At 42.3% G+C, this 15,037-nt stretch overlaps 1 protein-coding gene across 8 annotated transcripts in view; it reads left to right on the forward strand.

Annotated features, from left to right (window-relative positions):
• Stk38l (serine/threonine kinase 38 like) overlaps nt 1–15,037 on the forward strand; it is a 55,779-nt gene that overhangs the window by 20,742 nt on the left and 20,000 nt on the right. For 4 of the 8 annotated variants that reach the window (XM_052175286.1, XM_052175289.1, XM_052175290.1 and 1 more), the window contains exons 2-3: nt 13,549–13,693; nt 14,881–14,932. The exons of 1 other annotated variant lie outside the window; for it this stretch is intronic. In XM_052175286.1, the coding sequence (XP_052031246.1) occupies nt 13,560–13,693; nt 14,881–14,932 (186 nt within the window). In that variant the 5' untranslated portion in view covers nt 13,549–13,559. Of the gene's footprint in view, nt 1–235; nt 333–5,655; nt 5,814–13,548; nt 13,694–14,880; nt 14,933–15,037 lie in introns of those variants that run through there. 3 more of the 8 variants (XM_052175287.1, XM_052175285.1, XM_052175292.1) reach the window with 3 other exon arrangements.

A 15,037-nucleotide genomic window follows, 5' to 3' on the forward strand; every position in this document is an offset into this window, starting at 1 on the left:
CCCCTCCTGTGTGCAGGATGTTGTCCTGGAAGCTGTAGCCCAGATGATGAGCTGTAAATTCTAAGGTTTTTTCCCTGAAAGTTTCTATGTATCTTGAACAATTCAGAGAAGTGTAGCTGAACTATATATTTCTAAAGTCTTTTCTACTGTGGAGGAGTGTACTGCCTTTATTGAAAATTAATTGTTCTTACATATTTAACTTACTATGTTCTCTTTTCTTCCTTCTAAAACCAAGGAAGCACTTAATGAGGCCTCAGAGCTCTTTATACTGATGCTGCTGTGGCTCAGAAACGCAGCCTGCTGGACTGTTCTCACTGTCTCCTAACTACCAAGTAAGCCTCCCTTCCCTTCTTCCTTTCTTTGTCCTCCACGCATCTCTGTTAACCACCAGATCTTCTCTCCTGCCCTGCTGACTCTTTACTCTGTGAACTGGAGCACTCATCCTGGCAGAAGTCTCTAGCATTGCTTTCTTGTTACTTTCCACAGTGATGCTTGGGCTTCCTGGCTTCACGTGCTTGGTCCTTCGCTGTCTGGTCCCTGCTGCCCTATCCAGTCCTATCTTTGGCCACTGTCTACTCTTTCCAATCTATCACCATAGCACCAGACTTATACTGTATTGGTGCTGCCTGCACCATGCTGACTGCATCTGTCCAAATCATATAGTACATGGGATACATTCTTTAAATATCTGTAAAATAAATAAGGGAGTGAAGGTACTCCTTGTGGTCTCAGGTGTATACTAATGACAGTTGAGAGGTCTTAACTGTTTTATAAATCTAATACTTATGTTGTAGCAGAAGGGAACTGAAATACTTCAGCAGCCCTTGCACTTCCTTAGGTAAACTGAAAACCAGGGACCAAGTTGCTACTGGCATGGCTGCATGAGCATTAACCTGTTTGCTCCTTGCTGTGGCTGGCCACACATTTGAAATATACGATCAAAGTTTGTAGTCCAGGCTTACCTTGATCTCATGGTCTCCCGGTATCAGCCTTGAAAGTGCTGGAATTATAGGCATGTGCCACCCTCCATTCATTATTGTGACGGAATACCTAGTTAAAACAGTGTTGGGAAGGAGGGGTTCATTTTGATCCAGTTTGGGGTACTGTCTACCATGGTGGGGAAGACATGGAAGCAGGAGCCTGAAGCAGCTGGCCACATCATACTTGCCTCCAGGGAGCAGAGAGAGGTGAATACTGGCTTTCTGTTTGTTTGTTTTTTTCTTGTTATTCAGACCAAGACTTCATTCTGTGGTGTGCCACCTCAACCTAATTCAGAAATTCGCACGACAACTTGTCTTCTAAATTTTGTCAAGTTGGCATCAATATTAACTGTTGTATCCACCTAGGATTTCCCTCCCAGAGTCTACAGAAAAAGTAAATGGAGCAGCATGGTGTTTATGTGTGCTCGTGAAGCCACGGTGGCTTTGATTCATCTGCACTGGGTTTACTTCTGGTTCCTCTTTTCTCCTTCCTGGTATCACCTAGAGTGCTATTCTTCTACTGCTGTGGTTTGGATATGAATTTTCTCCCTAAAAAGATCCTCATGTGTTGAAAGTTTGTTCACTAGCGACTGACTGGATCCAGCTTTTGCTGAGAGGTGATGGCCTTGTGAAGATGTTGACCTGATCAGTAGATCAATCCAGTTCACTAATGGAATCAGAATTTGACGGCATTATTGTAGGGACATGGAACTTTGGGAGATGTGGGTCACTGGTCCAGTGCTTTTGACAGCTGACTTGTCCTGGGCCCTTCTCTCTCTCACTACTTCTGGCCTCCATATACCCGAGCCCTGCCTTACTGCAGGCCCACGGTGTTTGTCACAGCAGTAGAAAGTTCACTAACACATTGACCTCTGAGAAAGACAGACTACACTCACCCTACTGTGCAGTAACATACACCTGCTCTCTCCACACAGCGTGGTGCCCTGCTCTTCTCTTCACAAAGTGAAGCTTTCACTCTTTGACCCGAAGCACTCCTGACGCATGTAGGGAACTATATGCAATGTTGCTTTTGTTCTTTCTCTTTTTTTTCTAGACATTTCATCACTCTTTTTTTAAAAAGATTTTATTTATGTATTATGTATACAGTCTGCTTACATGTATGTCTGCAGGCCAGAAGAGGGCACCGGATCTCATTACAGATAGGTTATGAGCCACCATGTGTAAACACCATTGTGTCTCATTACAAAGCGCCAGAGACCTGTGTGAAGCCTGCACATCCTGCTGTGTGCTGTGATTAAATCAAATCATCAGCAATTACTTTAAACAATTATACATGAAGAAACAACAGGAAGGAACTCAGAGGATTACATAGTCTTATTTTAGTGAAATTGATGTAAAATCTACTTAAAGGTGAATTTTCTGTTTGTACAGAAAATACCTGAAGAAAGCTGTAGTATGTTTCTTACCAGAAAACAAATGGGAAGAGAAACATGATCTCATAAGCTTTATAAATCAGATAACTATACTAATTGCAGGTTACATGTTGTGAACAGATGTCCAGCATCATATGATACTCTGTAAATTAGCATATTTTTACACAATTAAATTGGTAAAATTTAGAAAGGCAAAATAACTGTAGAATTTGCATGTAATTAAATACTTTTTTGTAATTTAAATTTTTATAAAGCAAGTTCTGCAGCCTTTTTGGAGTAACTTCCCAGCTGTGTATCTTTAGTTTTTGCTTCTTGGAAAGAGACAGAATGTCCATTCTGTTTATTTAGCTAAAAATAACCTTCCCCTCTTTTTTAACCAAACCTAGTGCTGGTAAAATTTCTGACTCAGTAATTTTGGAAAGAACTACCTCTTTCCAGAAATAGACTAGCTCACACATTGGGTCTTCTGCATGTATTACTAAGTTTCCATCATATCAGGAAACTGGGTGGACTGGGTGGATGCAGGACTCATGAAAGAGGGACTTGTCCAGATCAGACCATGGTAAGGACCTCAACGTAGGTTAGTCTAGAGGGGTGGGTTTTGGCCAGGCGAAGGCTTTTAGATCACTGTTCTGTGACTGCAGTGTTCTTCCAGCAGCCCCAGCCTTCACGAGATTCTAAAGAGCTATCACCAAACCTCAACTGCCACTTGGCATTTAGTTAAGGCTACCTACTCTAATAGTTTGCATCTGGCACAGTAGCTTATGTGAATGTTTTCCTATTCTAAAGCCTTGCTTTTATCAGAGATTCCCACCCTGGCCATTGTGTTTTTGCACCCCATGTTGATATGGGTTAGTCTTACTTCACTTCAGTGGTATTGTAGACTCAACAATACCGTGTGCTTTTCCATGCCATTTACTCTTCTAGTGCCTGGCACACCCATGTCATGGTGCGGTTATTGGGTCAGTCTTATCTGCTGTTAGCTTACCTGCTTGATTTTACTACTGTTGCCCTGGAAACCCACATGACATGCAGACACAAATAGGTTGGACTGTTTGTTATCTACCTATATACCTATACAGTCTTCCTGAGGTATTAGGATTTCAGCTGTGTACCATCACCCCTGTTCACTGGGTGGTTTTAAAATATCCTATTTTCCTTTCTATAATTATTATATTGTTGGTTTATATGCAACGTTTAGAAGGGGTCTTTCATTTGTCTCCATAGTAGTAGAAATGCCTTGGCAAAGGAACCAGAATCAGCCTGAGGCTGGGAAGGTAAACCACTTTTTCTCAAAGACCCCAGAGGGAAGAGTCTACATTTTTTGTGGGAAGGTACAGCTGAGGGCAGGGGTGAGATTATTCCTAACTAAATGTCAAGCTATATCATACAGCTGTGAAAAGGCTTGGTTTCATGTGGTAACACTGAAGAGAGGTTGTGGAGTCAGCCACGTTCTGCACTTGCTCATACCATCTAGTCATGCATTTTATTTTATTTTTTTAAAGACAAGAGTCTCACTCATGTAACCCTTGCTGGCCTGGAACTTGCTATGTAGACTAGACTGACCTTGAACTCACAGCTTCCAAAATGTAGAGATTAAAGTCAAGTACCACCATATAGGGCTCCTCATCTAATTTTTAAGAATGCTGTCACATTCTTTTTTTAAAATATTCTTTTAGATTTATTTATTTTATTTTACATGTATGAGTGCTTTTCTGTGTATATGTATGAGTATGTGTGTGCCTGGTGCCTATAGAAGACAGAGGAGGGTATCAGAGATCCTGGAACTGGAATTGTAGATGGTTGTGAGCCGTGCTCTAGGTGCTAGGAACTGAACCCTGGGTCTTTTGCAAGAGCAGCTAATGTTCTTAACTACAAGCCTTCCTTCCAGCCCCTCTGTTAACATTCTTAGGATGTTCCAATTTGTAAAAGCTTAGATTTGTTGCTTTTCCATAAGTTTTAAAATGGAAAGAAGTGAGAAAAGTAAAATTGGCTACAGAGAAATTGTCCTCAAGACCAGCATCCTTTGTTCAATGAGAGAAGTTCTGGGGCGAGGTGGGGCCCAGGGGAAGACTGCCTGCTTTGCTCACCCGAGGCCTCAGTTGATTCCCACACCACGAGGCTCACTGAAGTGAAAGTGCTGATGACAGATGACTGAATTCCTTCAGCTCGCAGTTCTGGTTGCATTTGGTAGCTCTGTAACTGGTGATATAACTCAGCCTGTCCCTGAATTTGAAAAGCACCTACTTCACACACAGCATAGATTAAAAAAAAGGACACTGCACACTGCACATTGAGCATGGCGCCTGACAAGGCCACCACCCTATAGTTGCTGTCATTCTTTTATCTTAAGACCTATCAGTGCTGGAAAGGACTCCTTTTAAATTCTCAAATAGCAATTTCAGATATATGCACATTTCAAAAGTTGGCATTACTTACAAATTAGCTTCTTGACTAACATAGCAGTTCTTCCCTTAGCAAAATGCATGAAAGTTTAAGAACTTATGATTGTGCAGTGAAAGGTAATTAAAGCCTGTGTGTCCTCCAGCCCCGCACTCTGAGATTTGATGCAGTTAAGGTCTTCATTTTTATGGACTACATGAGAAAAACAAATGAATTTGAGTGGAAGAGAATTAGGTTAGCTGTAAGAAGAACTTTCTGACCACCAGCTGCCAAGCAGATAAGAGGAGCTACTCTTTCTGTGGTAGGAGACAGCATCTTCCAGAATGTTCCTTTTGGGCCCAAGACCCTTGGGCTCATAGGAGTACATCTAAAGGCAGCTCAGTCCTGAATCTACCCCAGCTCGTGGGCAGTGACCTCTCTGCCAAGATTCTGTCTGCCCTTCAGTGATGACTCATCTCCCTGCTCAGACAGTGAGGCATTTAGTGTCCTTTCCCTTATTTGATGAATGGATGAGGCAGCAGAGCATATTAGGCAGTATCTATTTTAAAACTCTGAAATAGTTGCAGGGATACTGACATGAGAATCCATTACAAAATGGGCCTTGAATGTGCTAATCAAAGCCTGCAGCCCCCAGATGATAACAGTGAGAAGGGGGATGCTTGGGTAATAGTCAGCAAAGCACTATCCAAACTGGGGTGTTGCCATTATATTAATAAAAACTGTCTGGAGAGATGGCTCAGTGGGTAAAGCTCTTGTCATGCAAATATGAGGGCCCGAGGTCAGATCCTAAGCACCCATATAAATCCAGACATGGAAGGTTGAACACCTGTAATCCTAGCTCTCTTATAGGTATGTGGGACATAGAGACAGAAGAATTCTCAGAAGGCTGTAGCCAGCTAGCCTGGCATATTCCGTGGTGAACAACAAGGAGAGCCTGCCTCAGACGGTGAAAGGGAAGGACCGACATTCACATCTACCCACACTCACACAAATACATACATGTGTATACACACATCAGTTACATATGCTGGCTCAAGTGAGTGCATAATAATTTTTTTATATCTGGGTACATAAATCTTAGTTTACAACTATTTTTTCTTAAACTTTTAAGTCTTTGAATTGTTAAAGTAGTTTTGATGTGAGCCTGTGAAGTACCATTCTTCTGAGATAACAAGTTCCTCACCGAGCTCACACATTGTGAGTCATTTCCCATTTTGGGAACTTTGGAGTTACTTAACTGTTATCATTGTGATGTGATTTCTGATACTAAAATGGGATGTGATTGCTACAGTGTGCAGGTGTGCTCCAGACTTTTAAAAGAAGGAGCTTTTCCATAGATGAGTAGAACAAAGACTAAAATCAGGTGGGTAGACATGATGGTGCTCACCTTTAAGCCCAACACTCTGGAAACAAAAACAGGAAGATATTTTTTTTTTCTGTGAGTTAGAGGTAAGCCTGGTCCACATGGAGTGTTCCAGGACCCCCAGATCATAGTAAGACCCTTTCTTTTCTTTTCTTTTCTTTTCTTTTCTTTTCTTTTCTTTTCTTTTCTTTTCTTTTCTTTTCTTTTCTTTTCTTTTCTTTTCTTTTCCTTTCCTTTCTTTTCTTTTCTTTTCTTTCTTTTTTTCTTCTTTCTTTCTTTCTTTCTTTCTTTCTTTCTTTCTTTCTTTCTTTCTTTCTTTCTTTTTTTTTTTTTTTTTGGTATTTTTCCAAACAGGGTTTCTTTATGTAGCCCTGGCTGTCCTGGAAAGTAAGACCCTATCTTGAAGAAGGAGAATGAGGAAGAGAAGAGAGGAGGTTGGTGGGCAGAGAAGGGGTGGGATGGGGGCAGGGAAGAAACATGTAATCAAAACCAAGATTCTTCTGTAGTAGCTTCACCTCTGGCTTTCAAGAAGCCTGTGGTTATTTTTTTTTTTTTAAATTCTTTGACCATCTGGACAAAGTAGGTAGAACCCAGGTCATAAGGCAAGATAGGAAGCAGGGGCTGGGTTATTGGGGGTCTGTGTTAGAGTCGACTGGGACCACAGAGTCCATGGGCTAGTCCTCAGTTAGGGCTGGCACTGAGCTGCTCTGCAGGATGGTGCAGTGTCCTGGGCTTGCCATCGCCCTGTGCACTTAGAGCCACGGTGGGTACAGGCTACTACATAGCCTGGTGTACCACCTCTTGTCTGTGGAGCACTTAGCTTGTTCTCCCCACGTCTGTGCTTCACTTCTGTAAGGTCAGAGGGATGGGGGAGTGTCTGTCACTTAACAACAGATAAGATAATCCTAACATCACTTAAGTGATGTAAGCAAACTTGCCTTTGGAAAGTCATACCTCTGTGTTCAGTTGTATTTTCCATAGTGTTACCTGTAGGAGTTTAGGAAATTGTGTATGGATTTAAACTCTGATGCTGCTTTATGGAGAGTTGAGAGGGAGAGGGAGGGAGGGAGGGAGGGAGGGAGGGAGAGAGAGAGAGAGAGAGAGAGAGAGAGAGAGAGAGAGAGAGAGAGAGAGAGAGAGATTGATTGATTTTATTTTATTTTTCCTTAAATAATCCAGGCTGTATTCTGAAGACCATGAGTCCCTAAACTGCTACAATGTTCAGGGCTCAGTGATTAAGTGTTCAGATGTCAATAAAGAGCTCCTTAGCATTTTTTTAAGTCTTGAAATTTTTTGTGTTCTGATGTGTTCGGATAGATACCTTCTGGATCTTGTCAGAGTAGCTGGAAATGAGTGGTCTATATGCTCAGCACAGTGCCACTCAGAAGTCACATGTGTCTGTTTTTAGCTGGAAACAGTTTCTTTGGTCACTCGTGATGGCCAAAAAAGTCTCTTGGGAGAGTTTAAATGACTCAAAATTAGTAAAAGCCACTCTTGTGTATACAGAATTGTTCTTAATCTGAACAATTCTGAACTACAAGTAATACTTTATGGAAGCAAGAAATTAGGATTAAAATTAAAACACAGTATAGCCAATATAGTCTATATTAGGATTAAAATTAAAACACAGTATAGCCAATATAGTCTATATTAGGATTAAAATTAAAACACAGTATAGTGAATATAGTCTATACTGTGTTTTAATTTTAATCCTAATTTCTTGCTTCCATAAAGTATTACTTGTAGTTCAGAATTGTTCAGGTAGTTTGATTACTTTTGATTTCAGTTGAAAGGGCTCCCCCCACTAACACACATGCATGCATGCATGCACACATGCACGCAGGTCCACATGTACAAATTCATGCCCTCTCTCTGAATATGAATGACTGCTTGTATGTGAGTGTGTATATGTGTGTGCATGTATGTCAGTGTGTGTTTATGTGTGTGTGAGTGATAGTGAATGTGTAGTCTATTCCTATTAGAAGTTCACTTTCTAAAAGTGAACAGCAAGTGTCCCCAGATGTGCAAGGTTTACTTAGAACCTGGCTGAGCCATTTGTCCAGACTGCTTCCCCAGCTGACTCCTCCCCTCACTAGGATGTCACACCACCTCTCACCACTCAGCCCTTTCCCTGCCAGTTCATTCATTGGTGGTTCTTTCTTCACCCCAGGCCCTCACTGTTGGCACAGTACCTGCATCTGGTCTGTCCAGGCTTCCTTGGAATACAGAGGATACAAAGGGAGCAGGCTCCTCCTCAAATCTAGAATTTCTTTGTTTCTCTTCTCTCTGTTTCCCTTGCTATAAATACTGCTTGAAGGTAGTTGAGCTCAGGCTTGTGCTGCCCTAGTTTGTGACTTTAATGTAAGCCTTTGAGTCATTGGTAGGAAAGGCACTTAAAAAGACAGTGGTAATTGGAGCACCTTAAATAATGCAGTTTTGCAGCTACCTGTAAAATCCTGCCACCTTAAAGGAAGTCTGAACTATGCTGAAGAACTCACTGGGGCTTCCTCAGTAGTCATCCTCCTGTCTTTAGTTTTGTTCCATGACATCGTCTTATCATAATTCTTTGGTTCATAGGACCAAACCCAGGTCTACCGTGGTACAGGGCAGTGGCTCTGTGCCATGGTGCAGGTTGAGTCCTTCTTTCCACCTCACTGCCAACATCTAAAGGAGCACTCTCCAACACTGCAAAGAGCATCCCGTATCCTGTTCATGCCTCTATACTTTAATTGGCTAGTAACATTGAACGTTTGTATAGTTTAAGCTTTTCATTTGTCTTTATTAAGGTCCTTGTTTATAGATTTAGTGTTAAAAAACCGCATATGACATCTACAAACATAATATGTTTTGAGTTTTTAAATGTTGAACTTGAGCTGACTGGCTTTCTGGCTTCCTCATATATGCCTGTGGAGAGAGGCTGTGACTGGCACTCCTTCATTAGGGACCCAGCATCTGGGGCTGCATGCAGTCTGAGGACCTGCAGCCTCAGGCATTGGTACCACAAGTCAGAATGGATTAAGAGACTTCACACTGCTGGGCATTACAAGTAGCATCAAAGATACTGAGATGAAATTGAAAGACTTTCTGCCTTTGAAATTTTCTGGTAATGGGAACACACTTCTATTTATAGATATGCATGCGTGCATGAGTGTGTGTGTGTGTGTGTGTGTGTGTGTGTGTGTGTCAGTGTCTGTGTCGGTGTCTGTGTCGGTGTCTGTGTCTGTGTGTGAATCCCACCAACTCAGTTAATAACTGCTGTACTTCACTGTTGGTAATATTTTTCTGATGAATTGGGGGCTACTAATTGTTTAAGTGAAGAGGAAATTAAAGAACACTAGTGTAACGTTTCTCAACCTGGGAATTCTAAGCTTACAGAATTGTATCCTTTCTTCTTTTCTGGCTAGAGAAAGAGCTTTAATAAAAGACAAAAGCCAGTCAAAGGTGTGGGCTTACAGTGTAACAACTGATTATCCAGATCATTCTTTGAAACTTTGAACACTTGTTAGCTTTTCTGTAATTAAAAATGTATAAAGACGGGAGTGGGGGGGGCTAGGAAGGGGGAAATCATTTGAAATGTAAATAAAAAATATATCGAATAAAAAAAAATGTATAAAGACAGGCTGTGTCTGGTTAGAACAAAGAGAGTTCTTCCTTGTTATAGCTAATCACTGAGACCTGGGGCCCGGCTTTACTGCGCGTGCATCTTGGGAGGAAGTTTTCCTTTTGAAGGCAGATATTGCACCAGGTGTTTTATGGCTTTGAACCTATGAGATGATTATATATGGGTCACAGGCACAGACTGAACTTCACTATATTCAAGTAGATTGTTTGCATGGCATACAAAGTCCCTACCTAGTGCTGCGGGCATTGATTGCAGAGGTGATGGATAGCATTTGCTTTGACCTAGTTTTTAATCAAGCTATTTGAACTTTCAGATGTGTCTAATAAGAATGTAAAGAAAATACTAATGAGTATTATTAAGTGCCTAAAAATAGATTTTCATGGACATCTGTTTTAGGTTTTGGAGTAGAGTTTATTACGTTATCTGGGGGAGGAAAGAGGTCTTGTCTGCTTATTCAGTATATAGATCCAGATTCACAATATGTATCTCAGGACCTCGTTTATCTGTATTTTCAATGCAGCCACGCCCCAGGGCTTGGGAATTATTTTACATTCCCTCACATGTTTTTATATAACACAAAAATGTCTTCATCAAAGATTTTTACCCAGCCATTTTTCTGTCTCCTCTGGCCCACAGACCTACTCCCAAAGGAACTTTAGTCATCTCTTCTAGCATTTGGCAGTGTTTGAGGCCCCAAGGAAACAGGCATCCATCAGTCTTTGGCCATGCCCCTCCATCCTGAAGTCACTGAATGTTTCCATTGAGTAACTGTTCTCTCTGGACATCACCTTGGTTTCCTGACAGCAGCCTGTCCTAATTCAGACTTCTTTTTGTCTGGCATTGCAAGGATGGAGTGCATTGTGACAATATGCAGGTCCTGTTCTTCCTACTGTGTAAATCAGTACACTTCTGGGTTTTTTGTATACCAGTCTTCTGTAAGCTTGGTTAGGATAGAGCAGCTTCGGAATTTGATTGGGGACTAGATTTCACATGTTGTCCAACTGAGCAGGAGTACATTCTGCACCTCCTAGCTGCAGCTAGCCTGCTTCCTCCAAGGCCGTGCCTCCTTCACCTTTTCTCTTTCCCTTTTCTGTCTTTCTTTGTGATTTATTTTTTGCTTATTGCCAAAAGAGGCACAGAAAACATCCTGAGTCCTTAGGAATTTCACTTGGTTGGAGCTTTTAAAGACCCTTGCCCCCAAAAGTAGTGTTTGTTGAGAAAAGTAGCTGGCACTTGCTTCCTTCAGCTTTGAAGGCTGTGAGCCTGAGTATCGTATCTTCAGGAAGCTCTCTCGGATACCTGTACAGATGGCGTGCCTGTTGCCCTTGAGGGTGAGCACATGCTGGCATAAGAAAGCTGGCAAGTCCTGCCCTAGCAACTTTCTTACCTGTAATCTAGGTTTCTTAAAGCTACTGGGAAGCTTTGATTCTTTGGTCCATTCTTCCTCCTCTAAATCCTGACAGCAGACATGATTTGGGAGATGCTGGCTGTGTGACAGCTGTTTCTTTTTCTCTATTTTTGCCATTTCCACATCTGATCTTAAACAGAATTTGAGCCCTGGGATTCTGGGGTTTTATTTGATGTCCTTGGTCTGTGCTGCTGCCTGAAGCCATGCTGATCTCCATCGTTGACTGCTAACGTATTGGTGTCCATGGCCAGTGCCCCAGAGGCCATGATAGTTTCTGTGGTCCATGCTGTGGCAGAGGGCAGTGTTGATATTTGTGGTCTGTGCTGATGCCAGAGGCCATGTGGATGTCTGTGGTCCATGCTATCAACAGAAACTGTGAGAGTCAATGATCCATGTTCTCTCTAACTTTAAAGAGCAAGAAAGCTACTTTTGCAGTGGTATCTATTACTGTAGGTTTACAGTTGAGAAAGAGAATCATAGAAGACTTTTGTGACAGTACCTACCCGTCCTTCCTAAAAAGAAAAAAAAGTGCTGGGCGGTGGTGGCGCATGCCTGTAATCCCAGCACTCTGGGAGGCAGAGGCAGGCGGATTTCTGAGTTCGAGGCCAGCCTGGTCTACAGAGTGAGTTCCAGGACAGCCAGGGCTACACAGAGAAACCCTGTCTCTGAAAAAACCAAATCCAAAAAAAAAAAGTAACAGTCTGTGTCAGGTATGATATGGTGGTGAATGTTCAAAGGGGACTTGGGAAGACAGTGCCTAGAGAAGTTCTAATTTAGAGCCATATGAGAGGTTTGTAGTGATACACACCTGTATCTGAGATATGCAAATTCAGAGGCCAAGAATGAGTAATGTCATAGAGAAGGTTAGGGACAAGCTAGAGCCACAGAGGATCAGAAGATTCCTGCACATCTGCTGGAATGTCACATGAGGGATTGTCAGCATGAGGGAAGCCATGGATAATGCTCAAAAGCAAATTGGAGTCTTGCTTACTCCCGTTGCTGTATGAGCTGCCCCAAGCCCTAGTTCCCTGTTCTAAGATGAGGTGAGAGCTGCTGTTGTAAGTTCTCCGTCTGTGAGTAAGATGCAGCTGTCCTGAGACGCCGTCCCTGGTGTCCACCAGCTCACTATAAGCTACTGTGATGTGGAATGTGCAGCAGAAGCCAGGAAAGGATCTAACCGAGGCTGGGTCAGCCTCTCATTACGAGGGTCACCAGTCACAGAGTTGCTTTGTGCTGGGTGTGAGGCTAATGTAGCACACTGTCTAAGTTCCTGAGACAAGGGAAACAAAGTTCACCACCGTTCAATTACACATTTCCAGTCTGTGCCTGTTGAACAGGGATTCTTTGTCTCTTCCCTGTCTCTGACCTTAATTGTCTGCAGGCAGAGCCCCATGTCTTCATGTGTTTGAAGTGGTGGGTGATGGAAGGTTTGCGGGCAATGGGAACTTGGGATGTTCAACTACCAAGCTCTTTCTGTTGTCCAGAATGGTCTGTTAGGACCCTCTTCTAGGTATTAAAACTCCTTTAATGTATGAGCTACTCTCATCTTTTTGGCTTATCAAAACCTATAGTAGGTAGATGTTTCAGAAACAGTACCACAGTGGCCTGTGAAACGGCTTTCCTTGTGAAACGGCTGTTTCACCAAATTCCTTGCCTTCCTACGGTCTTCATGTTAGTGATTCCTCAAAGTTGGCACTTGCATGCCTCTGAGTGGACATAGACTATTCAGGCATTTAAACTTCATTTGAAAATGAAATTTTCCTCAGAGTCTGGAAAACTATGCTACATCTGTGCTGTCCCAATCACAGTTCAGAATGCAAAGAGCATCGATGACTCTATCCCTAAAACTTAGACCTGCATGCACATGTGCCTGCATGGATGTCTGATAGGGTGTGGCAAGGGTCATGGGATTTATGCAGCAGAGGCTATGCTTACTATCAAAACCACATTCTTAAGAGACATCTTTATTGGGAATGTAACTATTGGCAAAATCTTATAAAGTTTGAAGAGTGGTCAATAAATCAGCAAAATGGATTAATTCCTTGTTTGAGCACTGCCACATATGGCCTTTTGTGAGCAGTGTGTCTGTTAATATGTAGACTGCCACTAATATATCTTTCTCTAGTAAATTCCTGATTTTGCCAGGACAGAATTAATTTCTTTGGCTTTGGAACTTTGGGGAGTGCTTAGCGCCAGTGTGAGCCACCATATCTGACATGCACCTGTTTAGTAGTAGTTTTGAATTATTTGTAATAAGAAACCTGGGTGGTTAACTAATAGTAGAATTAATCTTAATAGACGTTATTAAAAGTTTGATAAAATAGGAAGTTTGTTTTTTGTTAAAACTGCTAAAGAACGTGATTTTAATGTCATTTTAGTTCCAGTTACTATGGCAATGACGGCAGGGGCAGCAACTACCTTTCCTATGAGCAACCATACCCGGGAAAGAGTGACTGTGGCCAAGCTCACACTGGAGAATTTTTACAGCAACCTAATTTTACAGCATGAAGAAAGAGAAACCAGGTATAGTAAAGATTAAAACTTTAGTTTTCTGTAACTAGATGGCAGTCCTGCTCTTTGTCTTAAAAAGTTGCCCTCACTGACAGGACTCCTGGCTGCTGGTTTCATTTCCTGGGTTTCCAGAGTCTTGTGCACATATGCATACCTGTCACTTAGGTTTCAAACAGATCTTTCCAGCTATGGCATTATGGCATGTCTCTGTGCTGTCCTTTACCAAGATGCCTTAGAAACTGCTAACGCAGAACATTGGTGGTGCTGCTCTGTGTTAGTGAGAAAATAGGAAGAAAGAACTGCATGCCATTTTGCCTCAGTGAAACTTGAAGTGTGGTGAGGGAGCGGTGTACACAGAAACTCCAGCAGGGAGTGGCCAGTGGCAGGGAGGGACCAAAAAGAGCACATGCTCTGACTTGGGCCATGGGAGAACTTCCCAGGTGACGGTGACACTAGAACAGGACTCTAAAGGAAGAGCACAGTTCACACATATAAGAAGGAGGAGATACAGAGAAGGACATAGCAGGTGCTGAGTGTCCTGAACTGGAGCTGCTCTGCCATGTGGCAGTGTCTCAGGCCAAGCTGGTCTCAGACTTTTTGTGATCCTCCTGCCTCTACCTCTGCTTCTCAAGTGCTGGGACAGGTGGACAGGAAGACAATTCGGATGAGTTGTCCAGACACATAGCAGGGAAACCAACGCTATAGGCATGAAATACTACTCACTTAAGAGTGAGTGGCGAAATGTGCTCCACACTCCTCATTACCATCTGCAGCCCCGTGAGAATGCTTAGCCTAACTAACTTCATGTTACGGAAAAAACCAAGTAGCTGAACTTGGCTCTTCCTAGAAAAGCAAATGTTAGATCTATGGTTATTTCTACATGTATGTGTCTTTTCAGTTCCCAAAGAATTTTAGCAAGTACATACATTTGCCATCAGAGTCTTTCCTGGGTTGGGGAAGTTGAGCTTAAGACTCACACAAAGTCATCTTGTGCTGGGAGGTAAAGCAGTGAAGCTTGGTCAGCACCGAATGCTGAGTCCTAGTATAAGGAAGAAGACTGATCATGGTAAAGAGTTGGATCTTGGTCCAGTTTGAAAGATTTTCTTAGCGTGCCCAGTGGTTGGCTTAGATAAATAACTTATATCTTAAGTGGAAATAGAGACATATTTTAAAAGTCTAATTATTTTTTCTTTGGAAAGGCAGAAGAAGTTAGAAGTGGCTATGGAAGAAGAAGGATTGGCAGATGAGGAGGTAACGTAACCAACTATACTGAACAGAAGTGTCCCAGTGAGTTCTCTTATCAGTGTCAGCTGATGTGTGGGTTGGCTGTGGTAGGCCTCTCCATCTGAACATGGC

Source organism: Apodemus sylvaticus, chromosome 2 (assembly GCF_947179515.1).
Source record: "Apodemus sylvaticus chromosome 2, mApoSyl1.1, whole genome shotgun sequence".
In the NCBI taxonomy this organism is placed as follows: Eukaryota; Metazoa; Chordata; class Mammalia; order Rodentia; family Muridae; genus Apodemus; species Apodemus sylvaticus.